This window comes from Azolla caroliniana, unplaced genomic scaffold, assembly GCF_043228905.1.
Source record: "Azolla caroliniana isolate FFs.n. ecotype wild unplaced genomic scaffold, voAzoCaro1.0.p SCAF_8, whole genome shotgun sequence".
In the NCBI taxonomy this organism is placed as follows: Eukaryota; Viridiplantae; Streptophyta; class Polypodiopsida; order Salviniales; family Salviniaceae; genus Azolla; species Azolla caroliniana.
This window is the reverse complement of record NW_028230443.1, coordinates 12,745,520-12,766,885: the sequence shown is the minus strand read 5'-3', so window position 1 is coordinate 12,766,885 and position 21,366 is coordinate 12,745,520. Positions and strand designations below refer to the sequence as shown.

At 38.2% G+C, this 21,366-nt stretch overlaps 1 protein-coding gene and 3 long non-coding RNA genes across 5 annotated transcripts; 1 reads left to right on the top strand and 3 right to left on the bottom strand.

Annotated features, from left to right (window-relative positions):
- The first annotated feature begins 869 nt into the window (after positions 1-869).
- Positions 870-6,323, top strand: LOC147861026 (uncharacterized). Its single transcript, XR_015530141.1, has 2 exons — positions 870-1,004; positions 5,956-6,323. It is a non-coding gene; the product is annotated as an uncharacterized LOC147861026 (long non-coding RNA).
- Positions 6,324-7,151: 828 nt separating this feature from the next.
- LOC147861025 (uncharacterized) lies at positions 7,152-7,687 on the bottom strand. Its single transcript, XR_015530144.1, has 3 exons — positions 7,623-7,687; positions 7,308-7,381; positions 7,152-7,189 (listed from the first exon to the last, which is right to left on the bottom strand). It is a non-coding gene; the product is annotated as an uncharacterized LOC147861025 (long non-coding RNA).
- Positions 7,688-7,758: 71 nt separating this feature from the next.
- On the bottom strand, positions 7,759-8,429 carry LOC147861024 (uncharacterized). The gene is made up of 3 exons (XR_015530143.1): positions 8,275-8,429; positions 8,040-8,155; positions 7,759-7,903 (listed from the first exon to the last, which is right to left on the bottom strand). It is a non-coding gene; the product is annotated as an uncharacterized LOC147861024 (long non-coding RNA).
- A 3,145-nt stretch (positions 8,430-11,574) lies between these two features.
- ERS (glutamate tRNA synthetase) lies at positions 11,575-20,188 on the bottom strand. Of its 2 annotated transcripts, XM_087323619.1 has the most exons (14): positions 19,806-20,188; positions 17,468-17,586; positions 17,232-17,353; positions 16,541-16,723; positions 16,346-16,464; positions 15,793-15,841; positions 15,438-15,539; positions 15,211-15,313; positions 15,018-15,081; positions 14,824-14,938; positions 14,323-14,423; positions 14,044-14,200; positions 11,775-12,042; positions 11,575-11,703 (listed from the first exon to the last, which is right to left on the bottom strand). In XM_087323619.1, exons 1-13 carry the CDS (start codon positions 20,171-20,173, stop codon positions 11,821-11,823), a joined length of 1,824 nt encoding a protein of 607 aa, XP_087179745.1. In that variant the 5' UTR covers positions 20,174-20,188; the 3' UTR covers positions 11,575-11,703; positions 11,775-11,820. The 2 variants fall into 2 exon arrangements, with proteins under 2 accessions (XP_087179745.1, XP_087179744.1); XM_087323618.1 differs by having other exon boundaries at positions 11,575-12,042.
- Between the last annotated feature and the right edge of the window lie 1,178 nt (positions 20,189-21,366).

Genomic DNA, 21,366 nt, shown 5'->3' with positions numbered 1-21,366 from the left:
GACATGACTTGGCAACCTCCTCTTTGTGGTTCTTCTCCTGTTTCCCCCTTGAAGCAGAGGTTTATCATATTGTCATTCTTTACCGTGCTTCCTGAGAAACCCTAATTCCCGTTCGCTCATCTCCCTTTGTCACCATGCTTCCTTGTCCTTCTCTCAGGCCAACCATACCATCGTTTCCTTTGTTTGTAGGCCTTCTCCCTCTCTCCCTTATCCATACTTTGTCTCCCGGCTCATTCAAATGCAAGAAATGATAGCAGCAGTAGAAGAGCGCATCAGCTTGTTCAAGACCAAGGCTAGCGGTTCTGCACCACCTACATCCTTCACTACATGTTCGGCCCAAGCAAGACTGATCCATTAGGATCTCCCAGTGTGGTGGCCTTCATGACGGATCAATCTTTATCGGCTCTGACGTCTACCATGTCCAACATAACATGTGCATTAGGCAAAGCAAGCATATCATCGACACCAGTGCTTGTAACGTTAGTAGCAGACACAATCATGTTATATCCCAGGAACAACAAATGCAACTCCATCAATACTTTGTAGGTGCGACACTTTATATATATGAGATCTCCCAATAACAATATGCTGCTCAAGCCGGGGCCAGTGCTTCTTCCGGCGTGAGCAATGGCGAGCTCGCAGTCGATGCCAAGAGGAGGCTGAACCTTCTTGGAACTCCAGATCCCGATGCGGAGGTTGTTAATTATCCGGTCACTATTTTGTTTTGTTTTTTTTTAATAACATTTATTTTTATTATTATTAGATAGTAATATGAAACAAAACAAAAGTTTTGTTTCTTTAGTAATTATTACCCTTACTTTATTCTTTAAAAGGGTAAATGTAAGTTACGTTTTTTAGTGAGTAAAGAAAGAAAATAATAATAGTAATAATAATAATAAAGAGTAAAAGAAAACAAAACGACCGTTTTTGTTTTGAGAGAGACAAAGAGAAGGTGGAAAGGAGATATATATATATGGGAAGAGATGAGAACAAAGTATGAGAGCGTGAAGGAGAGTGAAGCATTGTGAAGCATAGAGAAGCTTGGTGAAGCTTGGTGAAGCTTGGTGGAGCTTGGTGGAGCTTGGTGGAGCTTGGTGAAGCTTGGTGGAGCTTGGTGAAGCTTGGTGCTCGACTCATCTACTCTTAATCTTCTTTCCATCTCCGCTACTCAACGTGAGATCTACACGGCTACTACTTCGACTTGTGGACATTCTTATCCGGGTTTTCTTCTCTCTTCTTTTCTACTATATGCTTGAGAGATAGTCTTATCCCTTTGGATTATTGTACCATTTTTGTCGGTAGTATTATGCTACATATCTCTACATATTTCTAGTATATCTAGAAGTAGAACTTGTACTTTGTGTTGTATCTCTTTCTTGATAGTGGATTGGTTTTGGACTTTTGTCCCGTGGTTGTTTCCCTCATTGAGGGTTTTTCCACGTTAAATCTTGTGTAATCTTTGTTGTGCCATTGTGTGTGTTTCTTGTGTTTCTTTTTTCATTATAATCGAGCATAAAACGTGACGTGTGTTACACTCTTACGTGTCTATACCTCTTCAAGTGGTATCAGAGCGGAGGTTGTGTTTTTTTTTGCTCGATTATAAATGGAGGCAAACACATCAACAATGGTTGTTTTAAATGGCACGAACTATCAAAAATGGAAAGGAAAAATGAAAGATTTGCTTTTTGTTAAAAATATGCATTTACCTATATTTGCAAAAATTAAACCCGAAAAGAAAAATAATGAGGAGTGGGATTTTGAAAATGAACAAGTATGTGCTTTCATTCGACAATGGGTAGGAGATAATGTCTTGAATCATATTGTGAATGAAACAAATGCAAAGACTTTGTGGAATAAATTAGAAACCTTATATGCTTCTAGAACCGGTAACAATAAGTTGTTTTTACTTAAACAAGCAATGCATTTGACTTATAAAGAAAATAAGTCGGTTTTAGATCATTTAAATGAGTTTCAAGGATGTTTTGATCAATTGTCTAGCATGGGTATAAAGTTTGAAGAAGAAGTTCTTTCTTTATGGTTGCTAAATACTCTTCCCGAGTCATGGGAAACATTTAGGGTTACTCTAGCTAGTGCGGCTCCTAAGGAAGGCATGACAATGGAACTTGTGAAGAGTGGAATTCTAAATGAAGAAATTCGGCGAAGGACGCAAGGAGCAACATCAAACATGGACGCCTTCGTTGCAGAAAATAGAGGAAGAAGCCAAAAGAGGAGCGATGACCGAAACAACAAAGGTAGAAGTAGAAGTAAGTCAAAGTCTAAATATAAAGATTTAGTTTGTCATTTTTGTGGTAAGACAGGTCACATAAAGAAATATTGTTTCAAATGGAAGAAGGAAAATAAGGTGTCGAACTACATGAAAGATAAGAAAAATGTGAATGACAATATCGATTCTGTTAATGTTGCTTCCTCTAATGATTTACTTGTTGTATGTACAAGTTACAATGAAGTTAACATAAGTAGCCATGAAACCACTTGGGTTCTTGATAGTGGTGCCTCCCACCATGTTACGTCCAGAAGGGATTTTTTCTCATCTTACACTCCAGGTGACTATGGTGTTGTGAAGATGGGGAATGATGGATTTGCAAAGGTAGTCGGCACAGGAACCATTTGCTTGCAAACCAACACGGGATTCAAGCTGATTCTACATCAAGTACGACACGTGCCCGATATTAGATTGGATCTAATCTCCACAGGTACATTAGATGACGAGGGTTATAGTCATGCGTCTCAAAATGGTAAGTGGAAAATTTGTAAGGGTTCTATGATTATTGCGAAAGCTAATAAATGTTGTCATAATGGTTTATATCTTTTGCAAGCTTCTGTCTCTATTGACTTTGTCAATGCAGTTGAAAATCAAGATGTTTCAAAATTGTGGCATAAGAGATTGTCCCATATTAGTGAAAAGGGACTTGACTTTCTAGCAAAAAAGAACGTCCTACCAGGTTTAAAAGATGTGAAGTTAGATACATGTGATCACTGTTTGGCAGGGAAGGCTAAGAGGGTTTCCTTTAAGCATTCTTCTCTTCGACGAAAAGGTATACTCGATCTAGTGCATTCTGATGTGTGTGGACCCTTGAAGGTAAGGTCAATGGGTGGAGCACTTTATTTCGTTACTTTCATTGATGATCATTCTAGGAAGCTTTGGGTTCGAATGTTGAAATCAAAAGATCAAGTTTTTGATGTTTTTAAAGAGTTTCATGTTTTTGTTGAGAGAGAAACAGGGAAGAAACTGAAGTGTATTCGTAGCGATAATGGTGGCGAATACTGTGGATCTTTCGATGCGTATTGTCGAGAGCAAGGTATCAAACATCAAAGAACCCCTCCTAAGACTCCCCAATTAAATGGTTTGGCCGAAAGAATGAATAGAACCTTAGTTGAAAGAGTTAGGTGCTTACTCTCAGATGCAAGGTTACCTAAATCATTTTGGGGTGAGGCTTTGAATATTGTTGCACATATCATTAATTTATCTCCTACTACCGCATTGCAAGGTGATGTACCAAATAGAGTATGGTATGGTAAAGATGTCTCTTATGATTATTTACGTGTGTTTGGGTGTAAGTGTTTTGTGCATATACCCAAGGATGAAAGATCAAAGTTAGATGCTAAATCTAAACAATGCATTTTTATTGGATATGGTCAAGATGATTTTGGTTATAGGTGTTACGATCCTGTGGGAAAGAAGCTTATTAGGAGTCGTGACGTAGTGTTCATCGAAGACCAAACCATTGAGGACATTGACAAGGCGGAAAGGTCAAATGTACCCCTTCAGATGGTGACCTAGTAGATATTGAACCAATTCCTATGATGGATGATGATACACAAGAGAGTGCCTCACAACAAGAAGAGCAACATGAGGATGTTGTTGAGCCGTTGATTATAGATGATGCTAGTAATGATGTTGTTTTGCCAGAGACAGGTCTTGAGCGGGGGGAGGAACTCCCATTACAAGAGGTGGCAAATCAACCTTTAAGGAGATCTACTAGAGAACGACGACCATCCATGAGGTATCCTAGCTCTGAATATGTTTTACTCACTAATGACGGTGAACCGGAAAGTTTTCATGATGTGCAAACTCTTAAAGACAAAGATAGTTGGGTAGAGGCCATGCATGAAGAAATTAATTCTTTGAAAAAGAATAACACATTTGAGCTAGTTGAACTTCCTAAGGGTAGGAAAGCTTTGAAAAATAAATGGGTGTTTAAGTTGAAAAGGGGTGATGATAACTTTATAAAATATAAAGCTCGTTTGGTAGTAAAAGGATATGGTCAAAAGAAAGGAATTGACTTTGATGAAATTTTCTCACCAGTTGTGAAATTAAGTTCAATACGAATTGTGTTAGGTTTGGTAGCTAGTTTAAACCTTGAACTTGAACAATTAGATGTGAAAACTGCTTTTTTACATGGTGACCTAGATGAGGAAATATACATGGAACAACCAGAGGGTTTTAAAGAGAAAGGGAAAGAACATTTGGTATGTAGGTTGAAAAAGAGTCTCTATGGCCTAAAACAAGCACCGCGCCAATGGTATAAAAAAGTTTGATTCTTTTATGGTGAATCAAGGTTATAAAAGAACTAATGCAGACCATTGTGTGTATGTTAAACAATTTGAGGATGGTAATTTTATTATACTTCTTTTGTATGTTGATGATATGCTAATTGTTGGGCAAGACCTAAATATGATTAATAGGTTAAAAGTGGAGTTATCTAAAACTTTTGACATGAAAGATTTAGGGCCTTCTAAGCACATTTTAGGTATGCAAATAACTCGTGATAGAGAATCAAAGAAATTGTGGCTTTCACAAGAAACGTACATAGAAAGAATCCTCGAAAGGTTCAACATGCAATATTCGAAACCAGTAAGTACTCCTCTTGCCACTCACTTTAAATTGAGTAGGAAATGTTGTCCAATTACCGAGGAGGAAAGAGATGAGATGTCATCGATTCCCTATGCCTCGGCGGTTGGATCTTTAATGTATGCTATGGTTAGCACACGACCAGATATTGCACATGCAGTTGGTACAGTGAGTAGGTATCTCTCTAACCCTGGTAAATCTCATTGGAATGCCGTAAAATGGATTTTACGGTATTTGAGAGGTACTTCTAAGTTGTGCATTTGTTTTGGAGGTTCTAAACCAATTCTTGAAGGCTTTACAGATGCGGACATGGCTGGAGATCTTGATGGTAGAAAATCTACATCCGGTTTCTTATTTACTTTTGCAGGGGGAGCTATATCATGGCAATCCAAATTGCAAAAGTGTGTTGCCTTGTCCACTACGGAAGCTGAATACATTGCGGCAACTGAGGCTAGCAAAGAAATGCTTTGGATGAAAAGGTTTCTTTTAGAATTGGGTTTGAGCCAATTAACTTATGTGGTTTTTTGTGACAGTCAAAGTGCAATGGACCTAAGCAAGAACTCAATGTATCACTCACGAACAAAACATATTGATGTGAGGTATCATTGGTTACGATTAGCTATCGAGGAGCAAAAGTTGCAACTAGAGAAAGTTCACACTGATGACAACGTTGCTGACATGCTAACAAAGGTGGTTCCAAGGGAGAAGCTTGAGCTATGTGCCAAGCTTGCCGGAATGGAGATGAATTGAGACACAAGCAATTCTCTCCTTGTGTGACCGGAGGGGGAGATTGTTAATTATCCGGTCACTATTTTGTTTTGTTTTTTTTTAATAACATTTTTTATTATTATTATTAGATAGTAATATGAAACAAAACAAAAGTTTTGTTTCTTTAGTAATTATTACCCTTACTTTATTCTTTAAAAGGGTAAATGTAAGTTACGTTTTTTAGTGAGTAAAGAAAGAAAATAATAATAGTAATAATAATAATAAAGAGTAAAAGAAAACAAAACGACCGTTTTTGTTTTGAGAGAGACAAAGAGAAGGTGGAAAGGAGATATATATATATGGGAAGAGATGAGAACAAAGTATGAGAGCGTGAAGGAGAGTGAAGCATTGTGAAGCATAGAGAAGCTTGGTGAAGCTTGGTGAAGCTTGGTGGAGCTTGGTGGAGCTTGGTGGAGCTTGGTGAAGCTTGGTGGAGCTTGGTGAAGCTTGGTGCTCGACTCATCTACTCTTAATCTTCTTTCCATCTCCGCTACTCAACGTGAGATCTACACGGCTACTACTTCGACTTGTGGACATTCTTATCCGGGTTTTCTTCTCTCTTCTTTTCTACTATATGCTTGAGAGATAGTCTTATCCCTTTGGATTATTGTACCATTTTTGTCGGTAGTATTATGCTACATATCTCTACATATTTCTAGTATATCTAGAAGTAGAACTTGTACTTTGTGTTGTATCTCTTTCTTGATAGTGGATTGGTTTTGGACTTTTGTCCCGTGGTTGATTCCCTCATTGAGGGTTTTTCCACGTTAAATCTTGTGTAATCTTTGTTGTGCCATTGTGTGTGTTTCTTGTGTTTCTTGTGTTTCTTTTTTCATTATAATCGAGCATAAAACGTGACGCGTGTTACACTCTTACGTGTCTATACCTCTTCAGAGGTGATCGGATTGTCGCCCAAGACAGTGATGGCCACAAATCAGTTTGCTTGCGAGATCTACGACAAGGGATTCCTCAGTGACTAGAACTTGGAGTTGTACAGGAGTAAGCAGCTGAGAAGGGCTTAGGCACAACTAAGTCAACCAAAGAGAAGGCCGCAGAAGCAGTTCACGAAGTAGGAGAAGGTTTTCATGGAGCCTCAGAGCACCTCCCCTCCCCATCCTCCTCTGTTAAGATTACCTGCTTACACCACAAATGATAAAGCCAAAATATCACACCTCCCCTCCCCATCCTCCTCTGTTAAGATTACCTGCGTACCCCACAAATGATAATGACAAAATATCAGTTACAAGAACAATAACAAAAAGATAAAACAATAGTTTACAAAGAAGTAATGGCTAGCCGCTACTTCTATGTATATATATATATATATGCATGAAGTATTGTTTAGTTTTTCAGTGAGTGATACTACATTGGAGAGTTGTTATTGTAGGTTCTTACATTGTAATACACCTCTCTTAATAATATCTGCCTTGTTATACATTGTTTCCATATCTCTCTCTCTCTTCCTCTGTTGTCACTCCATTCCATTATGTTCTAATTTCTTGTACATGGTATAAGAGCTTAGTTGCACGATTTGAATCTCATACTCCACTATAACCAACAAAACTCACCACAGATTATCTCAAATAAACAAATCTTAGTACTACACTATGGCAAGCTCAAGCAGAAAATATACCTTGAACAAACTAACAGAGAAAAACTACAAAACTTGGAAGACTCGAATGGAGTTGCTACTTGATGTTGAGGGGCTCCTCGACATCACAACTGGCGCTAGTCCAGAACCTAAAAAACAAGAGTTAGACGAATGGAATGAGTGACGAAAGCTGGATAAAAGAGCTAGACTAGAGATAATATTAAATGTAGATGAAAAACAGTCAGAATTTATTCGAAAACTCACATCTGCAGCTGCGATGTGGGCAAAACTGAAGGAACTATATGAACCTCAAGATGGTACAACTAAACTCCACACCTTAGCTACCCTGTTTAATATGTGTGTTTTATAAGAAGAAGAAGATGTCCCTACCTTCTTATCAACCTGGGAGGCAGTCATGGATGATGCAACTACCACCAGCAATTGCATCTCAGAAGACATCAAGATTGGTTTAGTGCTAAGCAAACTCCCTAAATCTTGGGGAACATTCATCACTATGCATAGTAGCACCGCAACATTGTCTAAGCTACTTATTAAGATCCGCCATGAAGACATTCAACGACAAAAGAAGAATAATGATCAACCAGTCGCAATGGTAGTCTCCATCAATCGATTCCAAAGAGGTCATCCAACAAACCAACAAAGGTACAGACCTGATAAAGTAAGAAATAGTGAGTCTAATAATAAAACATACACTAAGAGTGAAGCACAAAAATACTATGGAAACAACTCACGGAAAAATGGAAGCTTTAGAATCATCTGTAGATACTGCAAGAAGGAAGGACATACCGAGCAAGTATGTCGCCTCAAGCAAGTAGAGAAGAACTCCAACCGACCCCAAGCACATAATGTGGTTATCCAACAAGAAGATGATAGAAATCCAGAATACTCTTTTGAAGAGGCACCTGAACAATATGGAGAACATGATGAAGAAGAGTACATTCAAGCATATAATGCAAACACACTTGAAGAAAAACAAAATGAAGATGATAGCACCTGGTTCTTGGATATTGGGGCCACTCACCATCTAACATATCGAAAAGACTGGTTGTACAACCATCAAGAGCTCCCAATACCATTGAAGGTCACCTTCGGAGACAAAGGTCAAAAAGTGGCAGTTGGGAAAGGTAATATCAAATTAAGGTTCATTAGTAATCGTGTTGTACAAATTTCAGATATATACTTTGTACCTGGGACAAACTACTGCAAAAGGAATGACAATTAAATTCAGCAAACATCAAGCTACCCTATGTATCCAAGATGATCAACATGAGATAAAAATTGTATGTCCAAAACAAGGGCAACTATATGATGTCAAAGCAAATCAAGGAGAAGCATTAGCTGCTGAAGTACATCAAGGAGTAGACAATGTGTCTCCCACCTATTTATGGTAACGGTTCGGTAATCTACATACACCAACACTAAAGTTGTGTCAAAATCAGAACCCGGTAAGAGGTTTACCTTCCACAATTTTTAAATCTATTGATATTTGTGAAGAATGCATGTACGGGAAAATGGCTCAAAAATCACTACCACTAAGTAACTCAAAGACAAAGGAACTACTTCAACTTGTTCACATGGATGTATGTGGACCAATAACTCCCAATTCACTCTCCGGAGCAAGGTACTTTATAACATTCATTGATAACACTTCGTGATTCACAATGGTTAACTTTCTTAAACAAAAGGGAAATGCATTCAAAGCATTTTGTGCATATAAGAGCTTTGTTGAAAATCAAACACAACTTAAAGTGAAAGTAATAAGAAGTGACAATGGTGGGGAGTTTGTTTCATAAGAGTGGGAGGCCTTTAACGGAAAAAATGGTATATTTCATCAAAAGTCAACTATATACACACCTCAACAAAATGGGATAGCCGAGAGAAAGAATCGCACTTTATTAAATGCAGGTAGGAGTATGTTGAAGACGAGTGGAATGGTCTCAAGATTCTGGGAAGAAGTAGTAGCCACAACTTGTTACCTACAAAATAGAACTCCTCACCAAGGTATAGAAGGACAAGTGCCATACACCATGTGGTATGGGTCAACTGTATACACACCTCAACAAAATGGGATAGCCGAGAGAAATACCGCCATCAACAAATATGGGCAAAGTGTTGCGGCAAACGAGGTCCAAGTAAACTTGCAATATAAAATGGTGAATAGAAAGGTGAAGCCCACCCATGGTTACCTCGTCCTGAAGGATAGTTGGTGACGGATAAAACAAGTAGCACTTGGTCCTAGTCTAAAAGACTCATGAAAAATATTCACACCATCACTAATGAATCACGAGGGAAGTTTTGAGTTAGTGGGACTAGGTTCCTTTTATTTGAAGAGGAGTCAAAGTTCAAGGAGATGCTCACAAAACATGGGAGGACTTTTGCTTTCTTCCAAGAAGAGAGAGTGTTTGTTGACCTCAGTTTTTGGATCCAATTATGAGCTTCTAAATGCTTCACGTATCTTGGAACCTAAAGTTGACTCCAATGCCATGGACCCATATCCAAAACTGATAATGTTGAAAGAGAAAGCTAACACGTTGGGGATTCTTGAGCCCACAAAGATTCCAAATTCGAAGAGATGTTTCACTATTCCAATGATAGGTCCTCACACAAAACTTAAATCTTTCAACAAGGTGATAGTATGCAACGTGAGGGTTAAAGAGTTTAGTACTGCATTCAATGGGAGGTCAATCTACACAATTGGTAACTCTATACGATATATGACCAACTCTAGTTAGCCATGGATAGCAAAGACATTACAACAATGCAGACTCTAATAAGTTTGGCAAGGATGTGCACATTATGACAAGATACTACCAACTCATGGCTCACGTCATGAATTGATTATTGGATGAACAAAGCCTTGAATGATTGCACTCTAGGTACTACTTAAACTATATAAGATGGCTTATCTATGAAGGGTTGCCAAAACTATTGACATCATGATGACTTTTAGAACACACCAAATACCATTCAACAAGTCATTGTTGAGATCTTTGAGCAAGATATTTTGCAAGTCTTCATCAAGTACTTGATGGTATTATGCGCAATTAATGAACACTTACAATAATGACATATCTTTTTCGCTATTCCAATGACATGCAATTAATGAACATTTTGCAAATTTGAAACGACATGCCTGAGCCTCAACCCAATGACATGTCATTTTGGTTATTCCAATGACATGTTATTGGGGTATATAATAAAGAGGACACCATGAAAGACCTAACTAAGTTTACCCTAGTTTTGCGGTTTCATGACAACCAAAACTTTGGCAAATTACTTGGCCAATTATGGTGGCGTAGTTGGACATGTTTATACTTTAAAGACTTCATCTCATTGCTCTAGCTACCATCCATCATTGCACACACTTCTCTTAGACTAGAGTCGAAGAGCATAGCTTCAAAGTTCAAGTGCTCAAAGTCACACTGACCCAAGGTAGGTAACCATGAGTTCTATATGTTTACGGACACACCCCAAGAGTCCGTCAAGGTGGGAGGTGTCAAGGTGTTAGGTTATAGATTTATGCACTGGTCCAAGCGGCTATAGAAGCATGAGAAGAGGATGGAAAGGGTTGACATACAAAAGAGAACAGCACTTTTAAGCCATAATGTGCCCTTCGTCTTACACTTTTAAGTCTAGGGAAAACATAAACAAAGCCAAATCTTTCATAAATGCATAAAGTTTTTTCTCTAACTTGAAGCAATTTAAACAAACTTTCTTATAATTGAGTATGCTAGACCACGAGGGCATCAAGATTGAGGATATCATTAGGATATATATCTAAATAATCATGATGAAGGAAGATCACATTGTTTACTATTACGGATATGGAACTCAAGCATAAACAAACATACACAAAACCCCCTCATCCAATTACACAAATGACAAACATAAATAGTTAAGGAAAATTTGGCATTCTTCTGTATGAACTAGAAAAATGAGAAGAATGGGAGAAGAGATACCAACTATAACACTAGCATGTACTATCTACCCCATGGTATGGAATACTTCGCAAACAGCAAAGGCAAGCTAATAAACCCCACCACACCATCCCCACATTCTTCGAGGCTAGAGAAGCAACCACTTCAGAACATGCAGAGCCATGATCTAGCCATTGATAGTGAAATGTGGCAATGCTCAGCCAAGGACCATATATGCATAATATATTCAAATGGATCACACACCGATATTAATAGCAGAATCCCAACTAATCATGATTCAGGAAAGGCATGATCCAAGAACTTCTAGCAGCCAAGAGCAAAGAATCGTATTATGTTTATCCATATTCTTTTGTGGTATTCCACAGGCCATCATGTTACATGACTTCATAGAACAATAATACATCGTATTCTCTCATTGTATGCATCATCCCAAGTGACTTGTTTCAGAAGTTCCATTTTTATGTCAAAGAACGTGCTCAATATTCCCTTTTGTGTTTTGGTATACATTCAACCTAAAACACATGAAAGAATATAAGCTTGATACATCTATTGATTAATTGAAATAAATTGGTATTATTCCTACGTATAAATGCTTAGTCAAAATTTGCCACCATCTTCTCTCCACCCAATCAATGACTTAATACAGTCTCCCCTTCCATTTTCGTACAGACATCATCCCACTTAACTTCCTTCAGAAGTTGCATCCTCATGTCTAATGTGACCAGTCCTGCTTCTGAATTAATAATGCCAGAATTTTCTGCCTTATACAGCAAATAAATGGCACTTCCCATGTCTGGTCCAACTATCTTCCCAGTAAGCAGTAATCTGATGGGCATAAATAACCTCTTACCCTGTACAGAAACAAACATGGATTCAGCTAAAAACCTCTTTCTGGCAGTGAAATTATACAAAGTCCTTGAAATCTCATTCCGATAGTATTTTTAACACGGTTTATAGATTAGCTGTACATAAAAGCCAACGTTGGAATTGGCAGGTGGCCTAATTCCTTAAGTAAAATGTGACTAAGGTAAGCTACTTACTACCCCAAAAGCTGAGACTATTATAGCACTTCTTTAGATAGTCATTCTCAGCTCTACTAAGGTGTTTTCATTGTAATTTTACAAACTAGAAAACAGCGTAAACCATGAAACAAAGTCAAAACCAGGATTTGAAAACATCACTCATCACCTGTGGACTTGAGCAAAAACATTACGACATAATAGGGAGAACACAAAAAACAGACTTACAGCTAAACACCGAGTCAGAAAACACATCTTCATTGATTTTGATGGCATAGAATCATTCATTCTCAGTAAGAATCGCCTGAGTTCTAAAAAAATATTGTTCCATATAAGACTGCTTGGTTCCAATTTGGGCATCAATATGATATTTCAGGAAGGATTTGACTTTGAATCATGGGCAAAGATTCAGAAACCAAATGCTAGGTTAGCTGATGATGTAATTTTGCATATTTTGTTATCAAAAACAAAACATCAAAGGTGGCTCCAAAGAAATCCTATAATTGGACAGGTAAGGAAGAAATTGGACAGGGAATCAGAACTGATATCAGCTATGTACAAAACGTTGATGGTGCCCATTAAAAAAGAAAGAGAATTCAGTTGAATTAAGGTTCTCGAAAATATCTAATACTTGCTGTGCAATCACCTTATTGCACCCTTATCTCAATTAATTGCACCAAAGGATAATCAAGAAAGAAAAAAAGAGAGAGCAGGCATAAATCACCCAAAAAATACTAGTATCGGGTGTGGAGGGTGAGGTTCCAAGTGTCCTCTGAATGGATTATGCAAATAAAAAAGTAAAGGTTGGGAAATGAGGAGCTCAATATAGATAACTAGCAGAAACAATGAAATGAGAAGCCATATTCAGACGGCTCCATGATAGTCATCTGACCTTGCAACAACTACATAATTGGAAAGGGAAAAAGACAGCAAATGACTTAATTAAGGTCCCCTTCCAGCACATTTTCTTCCTATTTATTAATCATGAGTCATCATTAGTATCAACTACAGTTGCCTTTGTTAGCCTAACTTGGCATCCAGAAACAGGGCCCTGCATCCTGTATGCCCATACTGAGCTCACCTTCCAGCACATTTTCTTCCTATTTATTGATCATGAGTCATCACTAATATCAACTCCAATTTCCTGTATTAGTCTAGCATGGCATCCAGAAACAGGGCCCTCCATCCTGTAAGCACATTCTGAGCACACCTTCCAGCTCATTTTCTTCCTATTTATTGATCATGAGTCATCATTAGTATCAACTCCAATGGCCTTTGTTAGTTGAACTCACGTCTCAAGTTTTCTTTTGTTTACAATCTATTAATCAGGATTAGACCTCTTCTGTAATCTTATATTTATATATACTATAGTATAAAAAGACACACAACCCAATTATTCTTCCCGGTTATTATACCATCCTCAATTGTTCATTATATTTGATTCTTGGATGTAAATACAAATATTTCAAACTATATAACTTCCCACATGAGTCCCACAGAGGACCAATCGAGAAGTATCATTAACAAGTGCCAAGAATTACAAACGATGAATGCTAGTCTAAATGAGACAACTTAACATAGAAATTAAGTCTTCAAGATCTACAGAATGATATGTACAAGAAAGGTATTCTTAAACTATCAGAGAAGATATTTCAAACTTGCATGGCATGACCTTTACAAAAGAAACTCTTAAGACTAAACATTATGGAAAAATAGTATCAGTTTAAAAATGTATTCGAATGCGGGATTGTGTTATCTGTAACAGAAGTTAGTATGTTGCACGAAAGGCTGAATAATTGGCACAAATAAGCTTGATACCATATAGCCACGTACCTTCCTTTTCAGAGATTTTCCAACACTTTTGACCCATTTTTGCCAGTCATCATGTCCATTTTTAATTGCATTTCGTAGTTCTCCACAATCATAGGCTTTTAGGATAACCTCTGCAACCTCTGGCAAGTTGTCATCGACAATCTCTTTCACTTCAGGACTGCATGCAAATGGATTAGCAAGTTTATACATAGTCCTATTTTTTAAGAAAATAAGGCGGAGTTAACAAGAAGTCAATAGGTCAAATAATAGGATGATAGCTATCACCCAAGAATATACTACCTGGATAGAGATTCTTTCAAAGGATACGAGAATAAATTAGTCAGTCCTTTTTCAGCATCTGAAATCACTTCCATCCCATTCTTAAGGACCTCAACTGCATCCTGTTTAAATCAGCAAAAAGAACGTGTTGAAACTGCGTTCCCTTGTACATTTTTTCGTAGTTCTTGATATATATTTAGTATACACCCAAAATCATGTGAAGTAACATATAAAATTCAAATCAAGTATATACACTGGGTTAACATCACGAATCAAGTTAATTATGCAATATAAAGAAAACAGCATATAATTGTTATTCAATCATCTATCTCGTAAACTCAAAAACATTTTGTAACTATAATAGGACTAAATCCACCTCCATAGGTCCAACGTTATGTCATCTCTATATATGCTCTCACAAACAGAGATTTTATTGTACATTCTTATTAACAGTTTTCAATAGCAATTTATTATCAGAAATAATTTGCATTAATTTCTATTGTTTTACGTTAAAAAGCTTACTTCAATAAAAGGCCCTTCGGATTCCGTAAGGAGACCAACGTTTTTCCAAAACTCTCCACAGATGTGATTAATCTCATTACTTGGCAAGTTTCGTAAGTGCTGCCCATTGATCCAACTATAAATCAAATTATTTAGCTCAATCTTCAATATGATAGCGCAAAAAATATAGTTTAGGTGAATTGTGTTTTTCGTACCGAAGTTTGATACCATCAAAAATGGCAGCACTCTTGGTGATTCTCTCAATAGAGAACTTCTCAACTGTAAACAAGTTCAACATTGGAAAGAACCATAATTCATGCAAAAGGATTGTGAAGTAGAAAGTGTATTTCAGAAAACAGTACTTCAACCAATTAATATCTAGGGAATTTTTAATAAAGCTTCACTTACTGAGTTGATCAAGTGAGAATATTTCATCTTCTGTGCCATCATTCCAGCCAAGAAGCGCCAAGTAGTTAACCATCGCTTGAGGTAAAAGCCCCATCTCTTTGAACTGAACGAAGCCATGAGCAAAGTTTAATGGTTGTACTGTAGATTAAATAACGATTAAAGATGTTAATATGGTTTAAAGAGAATAAGAATGAGCATAGGAGAGTTTCAGGCAGCACGAAGTTCACCTGACCCACCGAAGTTGCTCCATGCCTCTTGGATAATTTACTTCGATCAGGTGCCAAGATTAAGGAAACATGTCCAAATTTGGGCATGGGAAACCCTAATGCCTATAAATTGTACACAATAAGCTTTAAATTGGAGCAACTAAAATTAACATTCATTTCAACAATATTAGCTACATAAAATAGGTTCCACCATGTAAAAAAAATGAAGTCATATAATAGGGTAGGTAATAAAGCTTATATTCAGAGGGAAAACAATCTCGTTGTTGTGCTGGAAGCTACATTATTAAAATTTAACTTTTGTTTTAATCTGCATGTGCTATAACTTTGAAAATGAAGGTTTACTTTAATAATTTACCTTATAAATTAAAGCCTGACGCAGTGTGTTCGGCAAATGCTCCTCTGCCCTGGACACCACAAAACAATATCATTCATGAGCATAATAGTTATATGTAAACCACTATTTGGTTGTATATGATAAACACCATTAATTTCTCACATTCAAGAAGCACTGGAAAACATTTCCTATAATAAAGTCATAAATGATAAGCTGATGTCTTTCACAGGAGGAATGTCACAGAATGAAATATAACTGTTTAGAAAACCCCATCTCTATATATGATTAATGCCCTTTTTTCCATGGATTAAATATAATCAGGGTAAGTTGTGAAAGAGCTACATCTGATATACCCATTTATCACTTCAGAAGCCTTAATCACCTATGAGACAGTAGAAACAAATATTCTAAATGAAGAATGAAGTTATTAGCGCAAGCATGATATCACTGATTGGAGTATTTTACAAATGTTTTGTTTTTGTGTAATTAGTAAAATCCTTGAAATTATGGTTAACCCTCCTTTCTACTTTTAGATTAGAGATGTAAAGTATGAAGTTATTTACTTTTGGTTTACCTCAGAACATGAGATATCTCCATAGTGGCATCATCTACAGCCACACAAAAGTTGTATACAGGTTGCCCATTGCTTCTAAGAATAACGAAATCTCCAAGGGTATCCAAACTCCATACAATCTTCAATTAGATAAAAGGCATTAGGTTGAGCTTTTTAATAAATGAAATTGTAATTTTCATCTCTATTCAAACTTACTTCACCACGAATTAGATCATTAATCTTAATGGTTCCCTCATTTGCAACACGGAACCGATAAGTGTATGGCATTCCTTTTGCTAGTTCAGCATCAACTTCATCTTTGGTTGCAGTTGCCCACTTCCCATAGTACCTAGGTGGAATATTCTTAGCTTTTGCTTCTTCCCGCATTGTTTCTAATTCCTGGTGCATGTAAATATTCTTCAAAGTATTATTAATGGATCCAATGAAAACTGATAATACCTTCCTGAGATTTTTATAATCAGAAACGTTTTGATGTAAAGTTTTAATGGGCACATATAACATAGTCCTAAATGAGGAATGATATCGAAACCCAATTTTTTCTTTTGTGAAGCAATCCATAGAACTGTTGTACCCACACCTTTTAAAACTTTAGCCCCAAAAATAAAGCCTGAATTATACTTTGTTTCCCTCATTCCTAAGTTTTTAGTGAGGCACGTCAAACGAGGTAAAGAGGTTTCATAAACAAAGATGTTACAATATTTAGACATGTTAATATTCAATTGTATAGTTTCGTACATTTGCAGTATCTTGAGAGAATATGCAAGTTTAGGGGGTCGAACTATGATTGTCTCATTTCACATGTTAGCAATAGTCTATCTGTTTGACACCCTAATCTGCTATTGCAATTCAAGAACTCCATTGAGAAATGCACAGAATTTTTATAAACCTCATCACTACAGAAGCACTTGTAAGCATGACCAGATGCCAAAAGCTGTTCCGCATACTTCAGATAAAGACTAGTCCTCTCTGACTGTCGATAAGGTCCAAAATTCCCCTCCTTGTTTGGACCTGGTCATGCCACCTAATATATACATCAGCAGTAAACCACTTTCTTGTATGCTTAGATGACGACAGTTGACCTATATCTAAAACGATAATGTAGTACTGCAATGAAAAACTGACCTTCATCCCATTCTAAGCCAAGCCATTGAAGATCACGCAGCATTGCTTCCTCTGACTCTCGAGTTGACCTCTCCAAGTCAGTATCTTCAATTCGTAATATGAATTTTCCTCCGTGTGACCTGTTACAGCATTTGCAAGGTTGAGATGGTGTCTATGTTCTGAATAGGCATTTGTCATCCTTCAAAATAAAATCCTAATATATTGTCAAGCTTCATGATGAGGAAGCATCCACTAAAATTTGATGGATGAAGTTCCAACAGGCTGTAGCATTTCTGGTGGAGAAAGGTGAAAAACATTAGTTTTCCATGACAATGCACTCTCAATGAAATTAATTTTCTCGTGAAAATGATTCTCTATTCCTGTTGTTGACACTTATAGAAACTTCCATCATATTTCCATGTATGAGCATTACAAAAAACAATCAGGATGTCCCTATGGAGAGATCACTGGAGTGGCACATTAATCTTATAATCAATCAATTAACATAATCACATTAATACAAGAATATAATCCTTTTGTGCAATAGAATGTAGCTCTTCCCAGGGCAACTCCTCTAGGGCATGTTCTATTGTGTTCTGAGGCCCGGGGACAGACAGACACAGATGATCTGTGATTTATAAAGGAGATATTGATGGTCCTTTGACTCGTTGGGCTCACTTCTTCCCCCTCTTCTTGAAGGTATATTCCAAGGCTTCTCAAGAGTAGCTCACAGTAGCGTGAATGTTCAAGCAAGAAAATTTTCCATGTATCTCTGATCCTAAAAGTCCATGATTTTCTGTGAGGGTTTAAACATTTCCCTCAAGAATCAATAATATCTTACCATGATTTTTATAGATATGGTGTTCCTCTATTTCGATTTCTACAGAGCTCATGTGGTTCCAGCCATTCATTTCTCTCTATCTCTATCTGCCCAATTATGCTGCATATGTTATGGGAGAGATGATTATCCATGTAGTTAATTGTGTGCTCCTAATCATGTGTGCTATCGTCACTGCCAACGATCTCGCTAGGAGTTGTCATTCATCATAAAAGTTGCTCTCTGTCAAACCACTGGTTCCCTCCTGCTACGGTACAAGTTAGGTTCCCAACCTTGCGCTTCATAGAGATGCAACTGGTAACAACTGTATTAAAGAGCTCACTGTTTTCCTAGGATTCCAAAGCTGCAAAGTCATGTGTTAATCTTGACTTGCTGCCTCAAGGAGAATTGTGGACCTCCAAAGTGATTCCTAGGATACATGTGATTTTATATATTTCACTAGTTCCCCATCAAATGTGAATTGATTCTCTTTAGCACTCATGCTTGTGTTGCATCAAACAACATTGCCTTAGTTTTCCCAATGCTCACTTTGACATCTATCTCCAAGCGGAAAGTCTTCAGTGCTCTAGATGGGCTTCTGGTCCCTCATGTGAATTTGAAATGGGCAAGAAGTCATCAGCATACAATAAGACTAGTGTAAAAGCTCTTAGGAGACTGGCTTCTGCTCCGCCTACACTATCAACATAATCTGAAATCTCATCAATGCAAAGCCCAAAAAAGTATATGAGAGCAGACACACTTGTTTGACCCCAATAATATTGTTCGCGGAATTTGACATTGGACAGGGAAGAGGTGCAACATACTCATACCTTCGGAAACTGATGCGGACCTTGTAATAGAGTTCTGCCCTTCCTACAGGAGGAAAGGAGTATTCATGCCAACAGCATAGAGGACAAAGAGGCGTACAATATGTCATAATCAGTCAGAGCCCCCAATGTATACCAATGAAAAATTACATCTGTGTACATGTCTGAATTCCATATTACCATTGTATCCAGAAACATGGCAGACCAAATTGACGGTCCAAGAAGCTATTTAGCATATGTCTAGCTAGCCTTATTTGACTCCTCTAATATATGCTTACTTTCAAGACCACAATTTTATCCAGAAACATGACGACCAGATAACCATCCAACAAACTAACAGACCTCTATCTGGTGTAACTGACCTTTTTTACTCCACCACTGTATCCAGAAACATGGTTATCCAAATAGCCGTCCAACAATCTAACAGGTCTATATATCTGGCCTAATTGGCTTGTTAAATGTATGCTAACCTTTTTTGAACTAATTAAACCTACATCTATCTCCTGGAGCAAATGAGTAATTCAGTACTTTAATGTGTATGACTACCTTATTTCTGGTGATTGCCTCTAAGCATGCGTACAGTATTCACACCATTGCATCCAAACTGCAGTTAACCAAATGGACGTTCACCAAGAAGATAGGCACATATTTTCCCGATTGAATGTGAACCCCCTTTAATTGTGATTACACGCATCATGTTCATTTATATATTTACCTGGCGAACAGGTAGTTGAAGAGAGCAGTCCTAGCTCCACCCACATGAAGGTTTCCAGTCGGAGAAGGTGCAAAACGGACACGAACTCCTCCATCTGTGTTCTTCTGAACTTTCTCAAGGTTCCCATTGGAACTTTGAGAGAGAGCACAGACAAAGAGTGTAGTCCATGGCGCGGAGGAATTGCTGTGTCTGCGGATTCTGGTACGAATGAACGGATTGGAGGGGAGGCGAGCAAAGGGTGATGGCGGGCGTGAGGAAGAGAAGGGCTTCTTATGAATGAGGCGAGGGGCGCTGAGGGTGAACCATGATGGCAGATGATGAGTAGCTGTTGCTGTTGCTGTTGCTGTTGCTGTTGCTGCGGCCGCCATGGATGGATAGATAGATAGATAAGATAGATAAGATAGATATAGATAAATAGCCGCTGCTGCTGTTCAGAAGAAAAACAAACATTCAAGGAAAGGAACACGAGCAGCAGCAGCAGCAGCAGTAGATAATGTTTTTTGAGAGAGATGGTGATGATGATGATGATGATGATGATGATGGTGAGTGATAATGTTTTTTGAGAGAGATGATGATGATGGTGGTGGTGAGTCTCAAATCATAATGAGGCCGGCGCGCGTGGCAAGGGAGGGGATCTGTGGCCACGGACAGACATTGCCCATGAGATTTGTATCCAAAAAAGCGCCCTTGTTGCCGATAGATAGCCTGGATGGATTCGACAGACAGCCTCGGTGTCCCCCCTTTTATTGTCACCAGTAGCAACACGGCCCTATCATCAATAACGCCACTCTTGTCCCATTCAACTTTCACATGTAACCTCAACTCTACCCCCTTTACTATCACCAGCAACCCGACTCTGTCCCCCTTTTAACTATCACCGATAACCCGGTTCTACCCCCTTCAACAGTCACCAATAACCCAACTGAGATAAATTATGCTTACTCTAATAATTTGCCTCCTTTGGGTAACTCGAGTAACCCAGTGTCGAGGTATTCCTCGAGGATGCGTGGAATGAGGCGGGACCTCGGGGGTCTTGTACCGAAGAGCAAGAGAGAAAAGGAGAGGGGAAGAGACCCACAAGGTGCGAGCGTAGATTCAAAGGGACACGGCCCTTCGACACAGAGACGCGAGTGCGACAGCGACACAGAGAGACGCGAATGTATGTAAAATATATATAAACAAGACAAACAACAAGATCACGAAGTCGGTTACAACCGAACAGGCTGGCGAACAGATGCCGATGCCTGTTCGTAAACGCACAGAAAGAAAGGAGTAGGTTGGAGGTGCTGCCGGAAGCACTCGGGCTTTCCTCAGAGCAGCGCGAGCCTCCCGAAACCTGCACAGAAAGAAGCTATGGAGTTTGGAAGAGAGAGAAGCCTTCGGCCCACAATCCGATAGCACTTCGTCCTCTCTTACTTCACGATCCCCCTTTCCCCTTTCTCGTCTTCCTCCTTTTATAGGCAAGGAAGGAGCCGTTTCCCATTAACTTCCTACCCACCGAATCTACCTACCTAGGATCTTCTATGTACAACATAAGGCGTACGTGCATGAAGAGCCGGTT